Source organism: Penicillium brevicompactum (assembly GCF_028827555.1).
Source record: "Penicillium brevicompactum strain IBT 35665 chromosome Unknown utg000009l_segment0_segment0, whole genome shotgun sequence".
NCBI classification, from domain to species: Eukaryota; Fungi; Ascomycota; class Eurotiomycetes; order Eurotiales; family Aspergillaceae; genus Penicillium; species Penicillium brevicompactum.
The window spans coordinates 620,334-632,219 of record NW_026623212.1 but is presented as its reverse complement, the minus strand read 5'-3'; the positions used below and the strand labels follow the sequence as shown (position 1 = coordinate 632,219).

Here is an 11,886-nt window from a genome sequence, read left to right as displayed (position 1 = left end):
CCTAAAAGGGTACTATTAGGACTATATCCCAAGGCCGAACACCGTGCACAATACTCCGTACTCCTCATACGTGGAGAGACGTGGGATGTCAAGGATTCAAGGGGGATCCTTCGGTCTCGTATCCGAGCACCTAGCGCATGTTGGGGTACATGAAGTTCATCCTCGGTGCCTAGGTAAAGGTTTTGCAGTGCAGATTCCCTCAAGTTGAAGTAGTACGTTGTACTCCGTACGAGTTGCAAAGTTGCAAAGTATTAGCCCACACCGAAAATGTGATAGTTCTACACTGGTATTCGTACTTGTACCCCGTTGTACTCCACAAAGACACAGAAGCGATCAGCCCAAATTTGCGACTTCTCCGATATTTTTCGGATCGCGGGAGTGACATGTGAAGTGTGGTACCTACGATGTCATAGTGTTTAGTATGGGGAAGACAAGTACCTGAGATTACCTCATCTTCCTTCCTAATATGGACTAGTGGGAATATTGAAGTGACAGGCGCTTTTTCACGTGAAAGCGAGTTTGTCCTCTGAAATGACCATGGAACCGAAGCAGAGCGCCACTCTGATATCACCTCAGAATGCTTCCATGATGGATCGTTCTCGACGAGCCGCCAGTGTTTTATCGATGGACGACCTTGAAGCTGCGCAGGCCCTGGAGGGGCTACGCTCCGGTATGTTCTTTCTGCTCTCTGCTCTCTGTCGCTCTAGCTGCTTTGGGATCGCTGTGCGACGGACTGGAACTGATTTGGAACTATTGAACTACAGATTTCGGACAATCTCCTCGAACATCACGACAATCACTACCCATCGCTTCACCAGACCCACCACCAGAGCCACTCTTGTCTCTGCTTACATCTTCCCACCCTCTTATCTCCTCTGCCATCAGCGGCTCAGTCTCGGCCTATGCCACGTCCAAATCATACTCGCCCCGATTCAAGTCTGGTGCCGAGTTCATTGAGCGCAATATTGGTTCGCCTGTCGCAAATACCGTCGGGACGGTAGGTCGCAAGACTGGCGTTGAGAGCGGCTTACGTTGGGCGCTGCAGCGACGAGATTCGACCAGCGAGGACTCAACTCAGACCAACAAACGACGTAAGATGGATGGCAATGTTTCGCCGAGGACGTTGGATGTCGAGAGGGGACAGAATGGCTCGGCTCAGCCGACGCGAGCGCGCAGTCCTTCTGATCTCTCCATGGCCGAGTCGCTACCACCTTACGATGAGATGAGGTCGCCTCACTATGAGGAGAAGCCTGGGCGACGTGCCGAACCGACATGGCAGAGCAGACTCGTCATCTCAACGTCGGGGCTGGGAGTCGCTATGAGCGACGAATCCTTACGAAGCTTGCAATACTGCCTCACCTGGCTTCGATGGGCCAACAGACGATTAGGCAAATCCATTGAAGCACTCCACGGTGCTGTGTCCGAGTGGGAGAATCAAAAGGCTGGACAACAGAGCATGTCCCAGACGGACGTCGAGGCTGGAGACAGCCGCCAGGAGAATGCCTCGTTGCTCATTCAGCGCATCCAGACTGTCAAGGCAGATGTCCTCTCGACCTTGAAACAGGTCGTGGATATCGTCTCCAAGTACGCTGGAGGTGCGCTGCCAGAAAATGCCCGTCACCTCGTGCGTCGCCACTTGACGTCTCTGCCGCACCGCTTCCAGGTGGCATCCACCTCAAATCCTCCCCCAGATTCATCCGCTGCCTCGTCGGATGCCAAAATCAGTGCTCACCGTATTCTGGTTCTGGCACAAGAGGGCTTGGACATGATGGCTCAAGTCAGTGGCGTTGTCAATGACACATTAGTCAGTGCTGAGCACTGGTGTGAACGACTAGGACGGAAGCGACCTGAGAATGGAACTTCGTCCGATGACCCAGAGAAGCAGAGCGAGGCTGCTCCCGGCGGCCAGGCTTACGGCGTGGATCTCAAGCCTCCCATTCTCCCGGAAAACGCTATCCAAGATGACGTTCAGATGTCTGGCATGGAGAAGGCTTGATATCTGCTTATACTTCACAGTACATCCTTCAATTTTTCTTTCGGGCTCTCTTACTCTGTCATTTCCGCATTATCGCATGTCATCTTTCATGTCTCTTTCTTTATGATTGATATCCTCTTTTGTTGTTTTCGCTCCGCTTGGGTTGATGGGAAAAATCTTTGGAAATTTATGGTGTATTTTTTGTTTTTCTTTTTTCAAGCGCGCGATGGGTTCATTTCGGACGGGCTCGGTCATCCTGCTATCTAGTTATGGTTATGGGTTTCTTTATCTACGCAAGAGGCTGCTGGCTCAAGCTGAATGAATGCAGGCTATTCATCAATTCATATTCTCCAGCCCTAGGGTCTCTGGATACCACGGTTGATCAGCGTCATATTCCTCGTAGTTCTATGATTGAAACCCCAGCCGACTTTGAAGTTCCACATGGACATTAAACGTCCGGCAATGCTTCACTATTCACGTATATTATATCACATTCACTGCTGAAGCCGTTGAATTGGGTGGCAGTGGTACTCGTGTAAGCTAGGAATTGTCAGTGAAAAGCAAGATGTCCGTCTTTGAGAATACTCACCTCCCATGTCTTTATACTTGAACCAATCTCCGACTTTGACCTCGTTTTCCAAAGAGACTTCACGTGCCACACAGTCTGTGCTGTCACATGTAGGGCCCCAGATCGAGTAACGGTGCTCTGTCGATTTGGTCATCTCATTCCCCTTTTCGCTTATTTCGCTTGTTCTAGGATTCCCCAAATTGGCGGCCTTGCTCTTCTTCGCTTTTAGCAGGTGAGGTTTCATAATTTCCTTCTCCATAATGACGTTCATGAAATTACCATAAATGCCATCGTTCTGGTACAACATGTCTGGAATGCCCGATGCCGCAGCGCTCCCAAGCTGGCGCCGCCTTGAGATCACTCGGCAGACAAGAGTATACACACTTCGAGCGTAGAACCGGCCCGGCTCTGCGACTACTGTTGTGCCAGCTGGGAATTCGGCTCGGATGGCATCTCGGATTATTGGTGCCATGGACTCAAAGCAGTTATCTTGGAAGCCGCCACCGATATCAAGAATCTTGGGGTGGAACCCTAGACGTTCAGCCTGTTGAAACACCAAGCGTGCATCTTTAATAGCGTTGCAAAATGAGGCCGGGTTAGTCGCACCAGTACCTAGAAGGTACGATGTCAGCATACCTATGGATTTCCTTGCTGGGAGAGGGATCAAATTTCACATACCAACATGGAAACTAACACCAACAACATTCAAGCCGAGCTCCCACGCCCGTGCAAGCAGCTCCTCAGTTGTGTCCAGGTGTGCGCCGAACTTCTCTCCCAGGCAGATGAAAGCTTCTTCATCATTTGCATATATGCGGAGTAATAGTTGAGCATCCGGCATATGCGCCTTGATAGTATCTAGTTCATCGATATTATCGAACGTCGTTCGAAGGACTCCAACCTCTCTCGCAAAGGCCACGGCCGCGGGGGCCTTGCATGGATTCGCGAACAAGATCCGACCCGGATCGACACCGAGATTGAGCACCGCGCGCATCTCCTCAATAGACGCACAGTCAAATCCAGTACCCAGATCCGCAAGGACCTTGAGGAACGTGGGATCGCAATTACATTTGACCGCTAGTTATTAGCTATATCAGCTTACCGTTCACACAACGAATACATGGTACAAGAAACCGAGAGCAAGATTCAAAATTTCCACTCAGGAGTAACATACCATAGAAAGGACGTATGCCGGGCATGTTCTGGATCCAACGACGATGCTGTCGAACGATCTGGCCCAGATCAGCGACGAAAAATGGATCATCGCCGCCGATGGCGAATCGTTTGATGATCCGCGCGATCCGACTCTCAATAGCGAGATCGATTAGATCACCCGGTGCAGCTTTCCTGTATCCGTGAACGGGAATAGCCTTGTCGATATTGAAAGCCTGGCGGGGAATGGGGATTAAAGCCATAATTGCAGAAATGACTGGACTGAGGAAAATTGGGGTAGATAGAGAATTTTGTAACTGAAACAGCATATTCATGTAGTGACCGGTCAGACTATGGTACAAATATACGGTTCCCGACGGGGGTGAAATGTATAGATCGTTGCTACAAGTATGGGCGGAGGATTGGGCCTTATAGCGGCGTTCGCGCTTCGATCATCGCTTTGAAACTACTGGATTTGAAAACCAATGAAAAACAAGTTTGCACGCAATTGGAACGATCCATTACGTTGGATTTGCCGGCGAAGCATAAGCAAAAGAAAAAAAAGTCGCACGGGATGTCCATAAAGACCTCATTGAAAGCCCCGGTCAAGCCACATTAGAACCAATTATGTCTGTCTTCGGGCGCGTTCAGCTTGCGATTTGAGGGCTCCTCGTCAGAGGGAGACGCATGGGATAGCTAAGCTGCACGATTGAGTGACTGGGCCAGGCGATTGAGACATTTCTGCGCGTTTGGAGTCAAGTTCTAGCGAATGTGAGCTGGCCATGGTCAAGTTGTGGATTGCGTGAGGTGGAGTCACGATGAGAATTACATACGAGTTGGAAATAGCAATATGGAGCACGTACTTGCAGAGTGCCCAAGCTGTTAGAACAATGATATCGTCACACAAGTACGGAGTACACTAATGTCACTTCGACTGACTACACTCGTAAGTAGTGCAACTCTCCCGAAATCCGGACCAATGGGTTTAACAATGCTGGTATTGATGTTCCTGGAGGGGTTCTGTACGGGGAAGAGCTTCACAAATTACTGGGGCTAGTAAGTGGCTTTACGCAGCACTTGAATATCTGTTATGTTATAGAATCACAATTCAAGTTTTGACATGCAGGAACGATGGCCTCAATTCACGGTGCTGCGCCGATTTAAGTGGGCTAAACGGAGGAACTGAGCCCAACATGCACCTCACAACCCCACTGTTCTCAGCTTAATGGATCTTGTTCCACTGCAGATCGCGCTAGGGTCTGACTTTGAGTCGATCGTGCCGGGATCGGATGCGCAACATATGGTAAGCGTGCTTGGCTGTACTCGACTGTTCCCTTTGCGTTTGGCAAGTCACTTTGCAGCAGATGTGACCTGTAACTGGTCTACATGAATTGCTCGTATTGAGCGCGGTCACTCTGTTACTATTCGGAGTCGGAACGATCGGAAATAGGTCTCTTGAATATGGCCGTGCGAGGTATACAGCGATCCCGATCTGATTTTGAAGACGACCGAGAGCTGCAAAGAGCAACAAAAAGGAGAGAGGTAAAAAGAACAGACTACAATATTTCCGGAACCTGCTGGGTGACGCAGTGCAGAACCCCGCCAGTCAGCGGGATGGCGCTAGCGTACACTTGCCTCACAACTCGCTCCGGCACTAACGCTTGAAGTACCTCCAGCGCTCTTTGATCTCTCTCCTTGTCGCCAAATTTAGGGATGATGAGCCCGCCGTTGACAAAATAGAAGTTTACATAACTGGCCGCCAACTCTTCATCCGATGTCATCAAGCCTCGTGGGTCCGGTTCTTCAATGGTATGGATTTCCAACCGCCGACCCTTCGCATCCGTCTCGCGACCCAGGATATCCCGGATCTCCGCAGAAAGTTCCTGCCACAGCTCGATCGAAACTGCGTGAGGCTTGGAGTAAGCGATTACCCCAGGACTTACGAACCTCGCCTCAGCGTCCATATGCACGTCGGTAATGTCAACATTGCGCCGGCCGGGGAACCAAATGACCTTGTCAACCCCGAGCAACCGTTTCAATTCCATCTCAATGTCAGCTTTGGTCATCCCCGGGTTCCGTGCTTCACAGACGATGCTACTCTCTGTGATTAAGAGGGTTCCGTCGCCGTCCGTAACGAGACCGCCCCCTTCCGCGCGTATCGGTGCGTCAATTCGCTCAACTGGCACAGGCTCGCGGTCATGTTCAATTACCCACCGTGCAAAGTTTGTATTCTCTTGTAGTGTCTGGTCGTTCATCACGGGCCACTGCTGGCCCCAGCAGATTCCATCGTTTTCAGGTTTCTTATCTCCCCATTCGTTGAATCGGAAGTTGATTGCAAAACGACGGTTTGGAAACGCTCCTGTCGTGTCACGCACGTACACCGGACCTGTGTCGCGGACCCAACAATGATTAATTGGGCATGGTATGAGTGTTATTTTCGGTGTGCTTGTGCCGTCGCCTTTGACTAGTGACTCGGCCAATTGAATATCTTCAGGTCGGACGTATAGCCGGACAGGCTCAAACTCGGCAATTGTCAAAGCCAGTTGGGCTAGCTCCTTGCATACCGCATCATACTGATCCGGAGGCAGAGAGCATCTTGATGGGAATCCCATTATCGTGGCTTCGTGACGCTCTGACTCCGCTGGGAAGATGTACCGGCCTCGATGAACTCGGGACTCATTGCTGCCCTTGGCATGGTCAAACGACAGTCGGGCCCACGGTCCCGTGTAGAAGTTTGACAGGAAATTTCGAACCCTCCCAAATAACTTCATGTTGGTGATTGCTTCCGAATCGGTCTCATTTTCCTGAAGCTGGAATTTGCTTCCTTCTTAAAGATTCAATGCGGCTGCTGCCTTGGGCCTCATGACCCCTTGTCAATCAGCTATGGACTAGTGTGACTATATGACCGATGTGACCGCTTTCGAGTTACGCAAGCTGCTCAAGCCATGTTTCTTTCGTGGTACGTCTCTCTCGAGCCAAGAACTGACTGATAAGCGGTTGTCGCGTGCACATCGATATTGAGGTCCAATGACAATGCCGACATGGTTGTCAGATCAAAGTAAGCACGAATCACCTTACAGCCATTGGTGGGTGGCAGATTGCTTGAAGAGATACAAGGAATGCGCCTCGGTGGGCTGACATCCAGTGTTAGCATGCATGAGAGACCTTGACTGAAACAAAGAATCATCACTTTTGTGCTACTGTCATTGTTCGCCCAGCAGCGGCTCTCGCTCCATTTCTTCGTCAGCAGATTCCGACCATGACACCTCCTCCATGCGACCACTGAGCCATAGTGTAGGCACTGCAGTCAATATTGACAAGACCCCTAGCCCGAGAGTCATCACTTTCCAACCGTATCGAAATTCCACAAATCCTCCCACTAACGGCCCTAGAGCAAGACCACCAAAATGGGCCATATTTTCCAGACTGAAGGCTTGTGCTACGGCACCCTTTCCACCGAAAATCCCAGGTTCTTGGGCTTCCATGTCATCAAGCACACGCTGCATCTCGATGAGCAGGGCAGGCTCACTGAGGTCGATGCACATTCCAACAATCACTAGTATCACGCAAAGGAGAGCTACTTGTGCTGGTGATTTTTCTTCCACTAAACGAAGACATACCAAACTTGGCGCCAGAATGACGAAACTGACAAAAGTGATGATTCGCGATCCAAGGCGGTCAGATAGGAATCCTGGGTAGAAGTATTAGGCATGAGTGTTGACGCAGCGTTGAGCCATGTGTGCTTACCGAAGAATGGTTGGAAAATGGCAGCTGAAGCACCAGGAAGAAATATCATACCTGCGCCCAGCACATCCCAATCAAACGTGTTTTGAACAAAAATTGGAAGTGTCTTAGCTTTAATTTAGCAAAAGACAAGCAGGGGCATAGTCTCAGACTCCTTACCGCATCAAAAGCCGAAACCACTAGGGCTCCAACTACGACAGCCCATAGACTGATGAGAATCCGTGGCTGTCTCAAAAGCTGACCCATCGCAAAGGTACCTTTCGAAATTTCCAAAGCAATATGTGCGTCTTGGGCTCCATTTCCCACATCACCAATTGCTCCATATAGCGGTTGCTCGGGGATGTATCCATTCTCTTGAGTTGGCTGTTCACCCTCACTGACACAAAGCCAGCGCTCAGCAATTCTCTTCTCAACAACGGCAAGTCGTAGAAAGAGGTCAAGGGCAAGAATGCCGAAGGCCATTCCAAATAGGGCATAAAATCCTCCAACCTGGTAAACAACTCCACCCAGCATCGGACCAGACATGAATCCCAGTGTCATGGCGGTGCCTATATACCCAAACATTTGACCGAGACTTCCTCGGTCCACTGCATCTGTCACGATTGAAAGACCGGCTACTGACACCATTGCTGTTGCTGCGCCTTGGAGAACTCTTGCGACAATGTACCATGCTATTGAGTGTGCAGCGGTGAATATCACCATTGATGCGAACAGCAACACCAGTCCAGACACGTATGGACCTTGGCGTGTGCCTGATGTATCAAGCATGTATCCAAAGACTGGACAGCACGTAAGTGCCGAAATGGCTTGCGAGATGAGGAGGACACTGTTCCAAAACTCCCCTACGTAGAGAGCAAAATGTTAGAGGTGACCGTTTGGATTTTGATGTTAAACAGTATCGCGTACTGTCTTCAAATACTACTCCAGCCCGCAAAACCAAGACATCGGGCATGACAGGAACTATCTGTAACCAGTCAGGAAAGGATTGAGAATGGCGGTAAAAGCATGGAATGTACCATCGCATAGAGAAAAAGATCCTAAGCAAGCCACCCATTAGCTATGAGATATCATAATTGAATTGATAAGCCCGAAATATTCACCGTAAACATAGACAGTGAGATCGTAGTCACGATAAAAGACTGCGAGGATCTAAGTGGCAGCAGCCACGGTCGCTGATCACGCAGCCTCAAGAATGGCTTCGACCAAGTCATGACCAAAGAGACCAGCTCAAGGTATCGTCTTGTAGAGTGGACGTCCGACAGGGAAACAATCCTGTGCGGGGGAAACGGTATGAACAACCGTGGAAGTTTTCCTTCGACGGAGGCTTGGGCGGGTGGGCCTGCTGTCCTTATTGTTTTATTTTGTAGCCGCTGTATGCAGCTCAGAGTTGAATATGCATTAGTGGGTGCGATATGGCAACGATTATCGTAAGAGGGGCAATGTACTCGCGAGTAGCTCCAATTACAATCCGGTGTTGCGCTACTTCCTGTAAGGGAGATCCGAGCATCACTTAGTGCTTCCTGGGGCAATCCGATAGATAGACTTGGGTGACGTTGTCTTATGCATTATAGACTCGTCATCTAAAGTTCAAACAAGGATGTCGGTGTTTATGATAGTTGTTTGGATGTTCGGTGAGTGGGGTTGTTAATCTCGACGGCATCGGGGGCGAGGAGGAGGCTTTGGGTCCAGAAAGCACAATGGAGTGAACATAAAGTTAGATATGCAGATTTATTATACAATTAAAAAACATCATTAATTTCAATTCCAGTTTCCGTCCAACAAGTCGTGTTAGATGGATAGGACAGCGTTGACATTCACCAGTCTGCATTAATCATGGTAGTCTATTTCCGTGCTTTTAAACTGATGGCCGATCTACTGAGTTTCTCGTATTCTACGGCACATCAATCATACAAAAAAAAGGGTTTAAAGAAGTGTAATTCGAGATCTGGTGACATCGGCGTCGCCAAGCCCTGACTGTGGGGACCCACAGTGTGGGGCTCGGATCGCGCCCACGGAACCTATAAAACTTTGTGGAGGTTATTTCCACTGTCATTACTGCTCCCAGGAGTGCCTGCTAAGACTTGATCCATGAATACCCAGGTGACATCAGAAGGTGGCTTGGTTATGAGAAAGGACAACGTACACTTTTAGGCTTCCTTTTTTCCGCGAAATTTCGGTTTGTCGGGCCTACGGGTGGGATGTGATCGACTCGGTTATTTGATAATTCATGGTGAGATAGGTGCTTAGAAAGATAGGCGCATCTTTGAGAATGGCAGGCCAAGCAATGCGTCATTTGGATGCAGGGCTGTTCTATATGGGCAACTCCCAAAGTTGGTATTGAGTTGAGGTAAATTTCTAAAGGGTCGTCCATGACAATACGCGAAGGGTCGGTCTAATTGGATCGGGATCGGATTTGGATGAACTTTGGGAGCCAACTGCAACGAAGTCCCGGAGCCCTGCAAGCAATCATTGGGTTTAGACATGCGATTCCGAGTTTGGGACAGACAGTGCTTGATCTACTCTTAAATGGCCACGGATCTATGAATGACACTACTGGTACGGGATTGTTTGAAAATGCAATGGATTTTATGCGAAACTAGAGATATATTATGTCACTTCCTCATGAAAGGTGACGAAGTGACAGAACTGAAAAAGGGAAAATCAAAACAAAAAGAAAGGTATGCCACAGTGTCGCTGCCATTTTTCCTCCATGCAAAGCTGAACCGCAAAATGGCGAGTAGCTTAGAGAATGGAGCCAAGGGCAACACAGGGGAGGCCGGCGCCAATGAGGTCGTTGTCGGCGTTGGAACCAGAGTTGGCGCAGCAGGCAATGTTCTGCTTGCACTTTTGGTTGACAATGTCCTGGATGGGGATACCGATGATGGGGATCTGGACATCGAGCTTGGAGCACTGGTCAAAGATACCAGCACCGGAGGCACCGGAGCCAGCACCGATCAGGTTGGAGAGGGTACCGCCGAGGATACCGGAGTTGACATCGGTGGTGTCACCGGCGTAGACGGCCTTGTTGCAGCAAGAGAGCTGGGCCTGGTCACCACACTTGGACTGGGCCTGCTTGACGGTGAGGTCGCCGGGGACAGGGAAGCGAGGCTTCTCGTGCTGGGCCTCAGTGGGGGCAGCGGCAGCGAAGGCAGCGAGGCCGAGGAAGACAGCGGTGATGGAGAACTGCATTTTGAATGTAGAGGTATTAAAGATTAAAATCTTGTAAAATATAAAGAGTGGTTTGAAGGTTTGGAAGATAGAATGGTAGAGAGAGATATAGAGAAGTAGAGAGCTGATGGATAGAAAAAAAATCGAGCACCGAATGCGCGCCTTTTATCTACAAATCGCCCTGCTGCAACACGAGGTGATCTGCGGCTGTTCATAGTGAGGACCAAAAACAACAGGCCCATATTTGCTGGTGGAATGCCCTACGCAAGGGCTTGCTCCGACTCTGCCCTGGTTTGATCTACCTCCTAGCAATTTCATTGGCTACTCCTTGATTCCGGAATTTTAAGGTCAATTAAACGTGCCCCTTCAGTCCTCGCGACTCACGAGCCCTGCATTCCGCCCTGCTTTTGGTATCCGTCAAGGCTACGCTACTCCTGAGTCAATTGTGAAATTGAACGGTTTCAAGGTGGGAACCACATTTCCACACCTGCAAGCCTCACGCTATGGGTCTGTAAATTTAATCAAACTTGTCTCTGCTATGCAGTTTACAGGACAAATTGTAGGATGTGGGCCATGGCTCAAGATCGAGGGGCTTCTAGAACTGCTGCAGGGCATGTGCAAGCCCTACGGCTATCCTCCGAAGAATTCTGTCCAACCAGATCGATCTATGGATACCTTCTGTCCCTAGGTAAGCCAAGCAAATGCTTGATGTCTGTGGCGCTTGGGGGCGCTTTTGGCGTTCTTCGGAAAAATAAAACCGTCCGTTGCCATACGATCATCATATTGAATCATTCCGAAGCATCTGACGGCATAGGATATCTGGGGGCAGAAGTTCTACGTACGGCGCACATCGTATGCCTACTTTATCCGGGGTCTGATAAGATCCCTGCCTCCCTGATAGTCCCACTTTACTGCGCTGGAATCGCCCATGTCTTGATCCTCGGGAATCTATGATCGACGCTCCCCTGTGGATCCTGCTCACATCCGACCTCTGGCCCTCGTCCGGACATAGCTTGCAGTGTTACGATGGGCAACCATGCTGATCTGCGATCTTTTTCCTTGATGCAACTCCGAATAGCTCACAGGGACTGAATTTCCAGGTTTATTGAAGCCTCGCTACAGATAGATATGCTTCGGGCATACTTTTTGGTCATGTTTAATCTAACTCAGAATCCTCCAGGTAATGTGAGTCAGGCTCTAGGTTCTAGGATGGAGAATTTGAGGATTGAATAATTTGGTTGGGGTCAGAATCAATGGCATACGCCGTGAAAAGAGTTGCACT

At 49.6% G+C, this 11,886-nt stretch overlaps 5 protein-coding genes across 5 annotated transcripts; 1 reads left to right on the top strand and 4 right to left on the bottom strand.

Moving 5' to 3' along the window:
• Positions 1-537: 537 nt before the first annotated feature.
• N7506_011681 (putative clock controled protein (Ccg-8)) lies at positions 538-1,996 on the top strand (the record flags this gene model as incomplete). Its single annotated transcript, XM_056960972.1, has 2 exons — positions 538-670; positions 765-1,996. 2 exons carry the CDS (start codon positions 538-540, stop codon positions 1,994-1,996), a joined length of 1,365 nt encoding a protein of 454 aa, XP_056805506.1.
• Positions 1,997-2,423: 427 nt separating this feature from the next.
• Positions 2,424-3,955, bottom strand: N7506_011680 (type III PLP-dependent enzyme; the record flags this gene model as incomplete). Its single annotated transcript, XM_056960971.1, has 4 exons — positions 2,424-2,515; positions 2,565-3,155; positions 3,222-3,617; positions 3,715-3,955. 4 exons carry the CDS (start codon positions 3,953-3,955, stop codon positions 2,424-2,426), a joined length of 1,320 nt encoding a protein of 439 aa, XP_056805505.1.
• Positions 3,956-5,248: 1,293 nt separating this feature from the next.
• On the bottom strand, positions 5,249-6,463 carry N7506_011679 (agmatine deiminase family protein; the record flags this gene model as incomplete). Its single annotated transcript, XM_056960970.1, has 1 exon — positions 5,249-6,463. One exon carries the CDS (start codon positions 6,461-6,463, stop codon positions 5,249-5,251), a length of 1,215 nt encoding a protein of 404 aa, XP_056805504.1.
• A 432-nt stretch (positions 6,464-6,895) lies between these two features.
• Positions 6,896-8,388, bottom strand: N7506_011678 (MFS transporter; the record flags this gene model as incomplete). Its single annotated transcript, XM_056960969.1, has 4 exons — positions 6,896-7,383; positions 7,440-7,542; positions 7,596-8,278; positions 8,343-8,388. The coding sequence occupies 4 exons, from the start codon at positions 8,386-8,388 to the stop codon at positions 6,896-6,898; spliced, it is 1,320 nt and encodes a 439-aa protein (XP_056805503.1).
• Positions 8,389-10,178: 1,790 nt separating this feature from the next.
• N7506_011677 (hydrophobin family protein) lies at positions 10,179-10,625 on the bottom strand (the record flags this gene model as incomplete). The annotated part of the gene is made up of 1 exon (XM_056960968.1): positions 10,179-10,625. One exon carries the CDS (start codon positions 10,623-10,625, stop codon positions 10,179-10,181), a length of 447 nt encoding a protein of 148 aa, XP_056805502.1.
• Between the last annotated feature and the right edge of the window lie 1,261 nt (positions 10,626-11,886).